The 10015-nt window shown below is 39.3% G+C and overlaps 1 protein-coding gene across 1 annotated transcript in view; it reads right to left on the bottom strand.

The window, feature by feature from the left end:
- Positions 1 to 200: 200 nt before the first annotated feature.
- The window catches only part of FMN2 (formin 2), a 316289-nt gene continuing 306474 nt past the window's right edge, over positions 201 to 10015 (bottom strand). The window contains exons 18-19 of the mRNA XM_073793699.1: positions 3101 to 3182; positions 201 to 1803 (exon numbers count right to left, since the gene is read on the bottom strand). Coding sequence (XP_073649800.1) covers positions 1777 to 1803; positions 3101 to 3182 — 109 coding nt within the window. The 3' untranslated portion in view covers positions 201 to 1776. The remainder of the gene's footprint in view (positions 1804 to 3100; positions 3183 to 10015) is intronic.

Here is a 10015-nt window from a genome sequence, read left to right as displayed (position 1 = left end):
CCATGCTCTGCAACAAGAGAAGTACCCACAATGAGAAGCCTGTGCACCACAACGAAGAGTAGCCCCGCTCGCCGCAACTAGAGAAAGCCCGTGCGCAGCAACGAAGACCCAACACAGCCAAAAATAAAAATAAATAAAATAGATTTATTTTTAAAAAATTAATAATAATTAAAAAGGATCTTCAGACACAGACGATCTAACTTAATTCCACCCTCATGGTAAGTATTTTGCAAGTATCTTTAGGTGATACATACACAATAGGCACAGAACTCTTTTATTATTCATTTTATTTTCATATAAATTAACATCCTAGAAAAATTAAAATAGAAACACTAAATACAGTATTGCACATAGCGATCTCTGTTAAATGCCCTATTATATCATTGAAGAAAGTCATGTACACATGGAGGGGCCGAAGGAGATAGGAGAACAGCAGAACAGCAACCCGATAGCCACTACTGTGTCTGTGCATGTCGACTACAGACTGAAAGCTAAGGACCGTACTCTACATAAATACAAACATAGTTATGATTCAGAGTTTCTTTTTAAGTTGATTCCATGATTGGTTTACATTAGCAACACATTCTCCCCTTTATTCACAGCTGTACCCCAAAACATATCATTAAAAGAATTTTTTAAAATATCTATTAATGTTAGACAAAACCATCACAACGCATCAGGAGCTGATTTTAAAATACTTTCATAGAGAGTGGAAGATTTACTTTTTTCCTCTCAATCTAAAATAAAATCTTTTCCTAGGTGCCTTTAGATCATAAATCCTTGCATACTCATTTCATAGTTTTTAATCAACTGCCATAACACATAAAGACAACCCCAATCAGGTCACAATACTGAGGCAGCTGGGTTTAAGTAACAAGTTCTAGGTAGATGCCAATCCATCTAAAAGTTACTCTTTTTTTGCCACCAGTTAGTCACGTTTGGCAATTTTATGAGCATCATTTATTTAAATTCCTTAAAATTGTGTCATTTTCTTTGTGAAGGGCAATGGTAAAAGTACAGAGAGGCACAGCTTTGGTTTAATTGACCTTTGCTGCAGATTGGCTTTATGTAAGGTCCCAAAGGACATAGTTGATAAACACCCTCATTTCTGATTCCTGCCTATTTTAAATGATTTATAGGAAGGGTTTTCCTTTTGCTATATTCTTTTCTATTCATTATCTGATGAGTAAAAAAAAATGAAAATCTTCTTTCACAAATATATAGTTACAGAGACCAACCCAAGAGCTGGGAAAGCCTTGACTATGACATATATAAATGGTACTTCAATTTCAAAATAGAAAATTTATATGTAGACGTGAAACTGATACAAACAATTCACTAGAAATAACATTTTAACCATAACTCTAAATGCAGTGATGTGGAGTACTGGTCGTCAGTAGAACGGAACGTGTTTCACTGTGACAGGGCTATTTGCACATCATTAAATTGAAGGTTACTGTTTAGCATGTTCAGAATTAATGCAGATACTGCCTCTTACACATGCTGTTTTGGTCTATCGGTAAAATACCATAGACTTTTACAAAAAGAAAAGGTGTCACATTCTCCACTGGCCTACTGCTTTTGCCTTTTTTCCTTTCTTTTTTTTTTTAATATACAGTAGAATTCAACAATCAGTGAACTGTCTGGAAAACACAAAGATTATGCAAGAGGCCAAGAAGAAAAGTGATCAAAATGATGAGTTTCCTTCCTGCCCTAGGTCGGCTGAATTCTGTGGAAGTGGCTGCAGGGACTCATTTTCTTTCTGCTTTTCTTTGTTCAGGTTTTCATGCTTATTTTCGCTTTCTGAAAATAAATGCACCAGGGAAGAGTTATAGTTAGAAGGAAGAACTTTAAAAATGTATGGCGTTTAGAATAACCCAAACAAGGTCTTTTCATTTGGATCAAATTCTTTGAAAAAAGGTTAAAGATACACAAGGTGATAAAGGAATAAAATAGAAGTAGAATCTCTTTTATCTTTTAGAATTTTCACTAAGACAAATCCCTGAATGTTTTTGAGGACAAAAGTTTTGAAAATTTAGCTTCTAATCGACATGAAAGAATACCAGGTCACCTTTTTCATTTTCTCATATTTATGTGTGCAAATACATAAATATGAAAATTGAATCGAGGCTTCATCTCATGGTTAATGTGATTTATCTCTTTTCTATCCTTATAATTCCATAATTGTGGTTAATAAATAACTTCCTGCTCATTCTATACATGTACTTTAAGATTGTACTTTCATCAAAAAGACAGAACATAAACCAAACCATAATAAAATACTTGTTGTTACATAAGATTTTTATACAGAGAAACTGAAAGGAAAATCTTTTAAATGAAGATATAATTTCTAACTTTTTTCTAAATAAAGCTGTTAAACGGTATTCCAATTTGGGTTATTTGAATATCTTCCATTTAGACTATATGAGACTAACTCAATTCAAACTGCTCCTATTTTAAGGCCTAAAACATCATCATTTACTTACTCTGTGGGGTCAAATGACAACCCCTCGAACACTCAACTAAACACTGACAGTACCACAAGGGAAAACTCGTCATTTCCACCACCCTTTCCTCTCTGGGGGCACAACTTGGCGTTTTATTTTGAAGGGGAGAGCGGACAAAGAGGGAACACCTTGGCTTGTTACACTCGGGCTGTGGGCTGACAGCTGCTGGGCAGCCGACTCCGCAGAGCCTGAGCCCTGGTCCCGGCAAAGGACAACAATGCACCTGGCATTTCATGTGTTAGATCCCAAGGGTGCTCATCCAATTACAACAGCTGTGCTGTGATCCGTGTGTGATGAGGAAAGTGAACGGTGGCCCCCAACCCTGCCAGCAACCCCACACACATACGTGCACCCCCTCAGTGGATTTATCTTAATTGTTAGTCTTTGAATGCTGAATGCTGAGATTCTTTTAGCCTTTGGGGCCTGATTAAAGGCAGAAGGAAAAGGAGATTCTTTAAGTCAGAGGCTCATTATTTGTTCAAACTTAAGAGGAAAATAATTAAAATATTATTAGGTGAATTTGTATATATTGAGAAAAGAGTGCTTAAAAGCCAAAGAAAATCACAAGTTAAAAAAACAGAGTAAATACTTACAATTCCAGAGTCATGTCTTGGTTTTATTTTATAAAGTGATTTTCCCTTTTTCTGCCTACATACCTCTTCAGCTTCTTTTACTCTGGGTGGGGGAGAAAACACACAATTTAAACAAAGATTTAGAAAGCTAACTACAATCCACCTATAGCAGTTGATTTATTAGAGAAAAATACCACATACCACAATGTCGCCCGACATTTGATTTAAAAACAGAATGTTAGAGCTAGAGGCAAATTCACCTAGTGGTTCTTAACTTGGAATCAAAGGATGTGGAATGGAATAGAATACAGCACACTTATATTTTTAGGCTACACTTTATCCTATACTAATGGAGTCTTACATTCAGAAGTAAAGTAAAGAAATATCCTTCATTTTCAGGTGAGGGTGCTGAGCTTGGCTCCATTACATAAATGGGGCTGGCACTATTACATAAATCAGAAGCATTAAATAATTAAATAAGCAGTACCATATAAAAACTCATATGTTTGTTTAAAATGGTCTTAGGTTCAGTTTCCACATTGCATTTCCCCAGGCATGGAAGTCTGTGCAATGAATACTTGGGGCGTTTTTTAAAAAATTGAGCTTCATCAAGCATGGGAATGAGTCATTCAAAAGCAGAAAATAGAGAGTGAGCAGTAATGTTTGAACGCGTCTAGGATTTCTTTTTAAACACACGCTCCAAGGGAAAACAGTATTGAGTTTACCAGAGGAACAGTTAAAAGAGGACGTCATGGGGAGGGAGGTTGTGCAGCAAGTCTGGCTCTGCTGTCTGACGCTGGGTAACATCTGCTCGCTCTGCCCTCTGTGTCCCTTAGGAAGGACAAGGGCTCGATAATGCAGAACAGCATCACTAAGAAGATCACACAGAGCTGCTGCAAAGGTCCAAAAAGTTTTACTTTAAAAGTTCTTTATAGTAATGCAATTATACTCCTATAAGGATGTTAAAAAAAAATCAGTCCATGATTTTATAAACAGACATATTTATATATATAAAAAAAGTTCTTTATAAAATACTGTAAAATGTTACCAATGATTGCTTTAACTAAACAGATAGTAAGAAATCTGTAAGCTGGAATTCTATTAATAAAAATAGGTGCCATAAGAAAGAAAATAACCTATTAGGTTAATTTGTTTTTATTACTGTGGTTTTCCTCGGGAATTAAAAATAGAGTATTTCTGGAGAAACTGAAAAGGCCGTGACTTATCTTAATAAAAGACTTAGATCTTGAAACCTGTTTCCTGAAAGAAATGAGTTTTAAATATACTTCTTGAGCCTGATGGTAAAAGTTCTAATGATAGAATTCATCTCTTATGCAGTTGAAAGAACCCCTGTTTTTAAACAACAGAAGGGAACAAATCATGGAGTACAGCAGCTATGAGGTTACTGTTGCAGCTCACAGTAAAGCGTGGCAGATCAAAATAAATCCTTTTGGACGTAAAATGCCTGCTGAGTTGCTAATGTCAGTAATTCCAGAAAATGATGACAGTTTAGAAAACAATCCATTGTTACCACTTCTACTACTTTCTTCCCAAGCCATAAGTTTGCCTTTAATCTTTTCTCCAAACATTTGAATACAAACACATTATAACAAACTAAGGATTGCAGAGTTCCCATCTTCCTCTGAAATAACTACCAGTTAATATAAGTTGAAATATTTGGACAAGAAATTAAGGAAAACATTTTTTTTTTTTTTAGCAGTTAGCAAAAATCCAGTAGATCCCCTTCTAAATTTACTTGGAGCTCTTTAAAGCGTTTTGTGACATTTAAAATAAATCTACTTCACAAGTTTGTACATCACCAAAGCATCTTAATTTTCTCACTATCTTACTTATTTTGTTCTTAAAAGTTTTTTCTAAGTATCACAGGAAGCTGAGTCTAATACAAACATATTAAATTTTACACAAAAACAAGTCCAGCCATTCCCACAGCAGACACAAGGAGAGCTACAGAGAGTGGTCAGGGAGCCCTCGCAGTGACTGGGCACCAGGCTAAGGGCACTTAAGCCCGGCGTCTGTCAGGGGAGAGGCCTGTGCGCACAGAGGCTGGGGCGCTCGGAGTCCAGCGCCGGGTTCGGGGGCTATGCCCCGAGGGGACCCTGGGGTTGGCGGGTGGGGTTCCTGAAATTCTTCGGAAGCAGGTCGACAGTTGAGCTTCGTTTCAAAGAGAAATCTTAATTTTCCATACTTTTCTTGGAAGGGGAAATGGGGCTGAGGGTGAGGGGAGAGGACTTGTACAGAGTAACCTGGGGGCGCCGCGGGGACCCTGCTGCCTGGGACCCGCCACCGAGGCCAGAGCTCCCCCGCCCCGCTGCTTCCCTGTCCGACGGGAGCGAGTGGTCCCTGCGTCCCCAGACCCAAGCCGCGCACATGGCTCCCAAGTGGTCGCTCAAGGTCAGGAGCAGAGGAATCATGGAGAATCAGATAAAACGCAGCTCCCGGGCCCCCACGTGTCTGTTCTGGGCCAGGCGTCTCTGTTCCCCCACCGTACCCGCCCCCCTGCCAGGACGCGCTCGGAAGCAGCACTGGGAGAATCTGATCTGATGTGGACGACACCGGGAGAAGCTGCGCCCCGGAACCGAGCTGGTGGTTCCCCACGCGGCGCCCCAGGACCCCGGCGCTCCCTCCCCCTCGAGGCAACGCCGTGAACCCCCAGGTCACGACCCCAAACCACAGGAATGGGCTCCCTGCAGTCCCCTTGGGGCCCACCCATCCTAAGTCTCCTAGCAAATGCTGCTTCTTCCAAAGGCCAATTTTATTTCAACAAAACTCTGACATTTTCCCCACACTTTAGGCAGGAAAAAAGAACGTGTCCCTGGAGGTGAGCTTGCCGCCAGCGTTGGCAGAAATAAGAGGAAAAATAATGAGGTGAGCCGGAAGGGAGAGGGCCCCCGAGTGCCCTCCTACTTGAGCCTCCCTCTGGGGGTCAGGAGGAGTTCTCGGCTCCAAGTGCAGGCCCCTTGAGTAACCCTCTTCCCTCCTGCCTCGCCCCTCATTCAATGAGTGCTAAAATTTCCTAAACTGAATAGGAAAAAGATGTTCCTTTCATAACTAGATATTAAGTGAAAAGGCACAGTGGTGATAACTTTTCAAATAACAAAAATGACCTACACGTCTTATTTGGAAAGGAGGAGGAGAGTGAAAAGAGGGATAGTACTTCATTTATAAAGAGAAAGCAGTCACATGAGGAAGGAGGAAGTCAGGTCTTGGCTGAAGGGGACAGTCCTCGGCCTGCACTTGAGTTTAACCTCCAGTTAGGAGGGGTCTGTGGTTGGCGTATGGATTCATAGCTCTTGTGCATGATTCACGAAGATGATTTTTTTTTAATGTGGCTGCATTCACACAAAAGGGACTGCCAGGGCGTTCGTTAATCAAGATTTGACTCTATTAGTCAGTCTCCCAAGGCAACAGAAATAAAAGCAAAAATAATGGGACTTGATCAAACTTACAAACTTTTGTACTGCAAAGGAAACCATAAACAAAATGAAAAGACAACTACTGGCTGGGAGAAAATATTTGCAAATGATGCAACTGACAAGGGCCTTATTTCCAATATATGAACAGCTCACACAACTCAGTATTAAAAAACCAAACAACCCAACTGAAAACTGGGCAGAAGATCAAGACCTTTCTTCAAAGAAGACATACAGATGGCCAATAGGCACGTGAAAAGATGATCAACATTGCTAATTATTAGAGAAATGCAAATCAAAACTACAATGATGTACCACCTCATACCATTCAGAATGGCCATCGTCAAAAAAGTATACAAATAACAAATGTTGGCGAAGGTGCGGAGAAAAGGGAACCCTCCCACTGTTGGTGGGAATGTAAATTGGGGCAGCCACTATGGGAAACAGTCTGGAGGTTCCTCAAAAAACTAAAAATAGAGTTATCATATGATCCAGCAATCCCACTAATGGGCATGTATCCGGACAAAACTATAATTCAAAAAGATACATGCACCCCTATGTTCATAGCAGCACTATTCACAATAGCCAAGACATGGAAACAACCTAAACGTCCATCAACAGATGAATGGATAAAGAAGATGTTATATATATATGCAGTGGAGTATTACTGAGCCATAAAAAGAATGAAATAATGCCATTTGCAGCAACATGGATGGACCTAGAGATTATCATACTAAGCAAAGTCAGAAAGAGAAAGACAAATACCATATGATATCACTTATATGTGGAATCTAACATATGACACAAATGAACTTATCTACAAAACAGAAACAGACTCACAGACATAAAGAACAGACTTGTGGTTGCCAATTGGGAGGGGGCTGAGGAAGAGATGGCTTAGAAGTTTGGGATTAGCAGATGCAAACTATTATATATAGGATGAGTGAACAACAAGGTCCTACTGTATAGTACAGGGAACAATATTCAATATCCTATGATAAACTATAATGGAAAAGAATATAAAAATATATATGTATGTATAACTGAATCACTTTGCTGTACAGCAGAAATTAACATTGTAAGTCAACTATACTTCTAAAATAAACACACACACACACAAAAAATAGATTTTTACCTTATTAGATAACTAAAAAGGGAAGTAAAAAATTTTCAGATGACATCTTTGGTAGGCTAATTCTAACAACTGCAACTTCTAACCAGAAATCTAGACAAAAAAGAAAATATGAACAAAAACAAATGATGTGATAAGGAAAACTCTTCTCTCATCACTTTTAGTGGTTTTGGAAAAAAAACAACACAGAGGGCTTCCCTGGTGGCGCAGTGGTTGAGAGTCCGCCTGCCGATGCAGGGGACACGGGTTCGTGCCCCGGTCCAGGAAGATCCCACATGCTGCAGAGCGGATAGGTCCGTGAAACACGGCAGCCAAGCCTGTGCGTCCGCTCCGCAACGGGAGAGGCCACAACAGTGAGAGGCCCGCGTACCTCAAAAAAAAAAAAAAAAAAAAACAACACAGAAAGCAGAGACTAGAAAACAGGAAAGGTAGACAGAACAGAAGGATACAAATAGTATATCATGGCCATGAAATTTGACGTTTATGTTAAATTTTGGTGTAATATCTTTTATTGTCCATAAAACTTCAGACAAAACAATGTGCTGAATACTTTTCAAAAGTATGAACTTATCCCTCAAATGAAGGACCAAAAGTAATAAAATAATATGAGGCGCTCCTTGATCTTTTAAGGGAGAATTTAATCATGGGAAAAAACCAAAAAACAGATGGAATCAGGTTTGGAAAACAGAGTAGGTGACCAATTTGAACAAATATTTTTTGTTCTTAATTTTTGTCCTGGCAATGGGTCAAAAAGAGTTAAATGAATGGGTGATTCCCAGTAAGTGGAAACTCACTCCCTACAAGGACCAATCTTTGTATAACCAATTTTGAATAGACTTTTTGAAAAAATGAAACTTTTCTCTTTCTTAAGCAGATGGAAATATTTAACATTTACTTGATGCCACCTTCATCACTGTTGTGATGTGCAGACTCAGGCCTCCCTCAAGGCCCCGAAGGCGTAGACAGCAGCTCACCCACTCTGATGTCACACTGTGCTCTATTGGACTTGACCTCACAGCCAGTTTTAAATCCTCTGTCTGTTCCTAAGATGGCACGTTGTGATCACTCCTCGCGGTGCTAGCATATCTGCCTTACGTAGATCCTCTCTCTTCTTTAAAAAATTCCTGTCTTCTCTAGAGGGGAAAACCAGACAACTAAGCTCATCTAAATGAGCCTCAAATTAGAGCAATAATGCTCTGAGTTCAGTCCCAGCTACACAGATACAGCTCCTGGGCCTGGAGGCAGTCCTGTCAGCTGCCAGGGCTTCTCCCCTACACACCGCCCTCCACCTCCCACAGCTGGGTCTGGAAGGTTAGGGCGGCCAGGAGTCTGACTCACAGTCGGGCAGGACATGACAGCGACAGCCAGCGACAGCACTCAGCGTGTCTGGTGAGAAGATCCTAAGATACCACACAACCCGACCTGCCCATTCAGCAGCTTGTTTGGGAAGATGTCAAGTAAGGCTGGAATGAATGTGAAACCTGAAATTCAAGCTTATCAAGGTAGAGAAGTGTGACACCATTGGTCAGTAATGACAGATTTTGTGATGCTACAGAGAATACAGGATAAGGAATGAGCATTTTGTGAGCAATGTGACTATGAGATGAGTCCTCCGTTGAAAACTGTTGTCTGGGCAAAAATGACCAGAGGAAAACATAACATCTCTAAGCTTAAAATTTCAAGAAAACTCTTATACTAAATTTATCTTCTAAAAAATGAAGTTGTAAATGTAACCTATAAAGAAGCTAAATAAATTTCAATACATCTATATAGATTTTTATTCCCTACATTGAAAAATTTTCAGTTGTAGCAGCTTCCTCTGGCTTTAAGATATTAAGCTTAGAAGTTATTAAGCATAGAAAATGAGTCCAGGAGACTGAGAATATTTTTAAGGTTTATATCACAGAGAAGACAAAGGTAGGTGACAAAATGAAAAGTATTTTTTTATCATAGAATTTCTTGAAACAGCATAATCTATTAAAATACTGAATCACTATGTTGTACAACTGAAACTAACATAATGTAAGTCAACTATACTTCAATTTAGAAAAAAGAAACTAGTTTAAATTCCAATAATAATTTTGTCCTTAATACAACTGGATACATTTATACTAAAGGTTATTCTAAATAGAGAGAGTGGTTTCTGATTTCTCTCCTAATAAAAATGTATATTTCTCTGCATTTTCCTTCCCAAGCCCCAGACCCATTTATTGTAAGGCAAACATACAAAAAGTTCCATGTGATTCAGTGTAAAGACAGTTTGTGAGATGCAACAGTGACACAGACACAGAGAAGAGAAACCACTGTGGCCCGCAGGCCGAGTAATTTTTATCTACTTTATAGAGCAAACACCTGGCGGCCTCACCCTCATTA

Source organism: Tursiops truncatus, chromosome 16 (genome assembly GCF_011762595.2).
Source record: "Tursiops truncatus isolate mTurTru1 chromosome 16, mTurTru1.mat.Y, whole genome shotgun sequence".
Taxonomy (NCBI): Eukaryota; Metazoa; Chordata; class Mammalia; order Artiodactyla; family Delphinidae; genus Tursiops; species Tursiops truncatus.
This window is presented reverse-complemented; position numbering and strand designations above follow the sequence as displayed.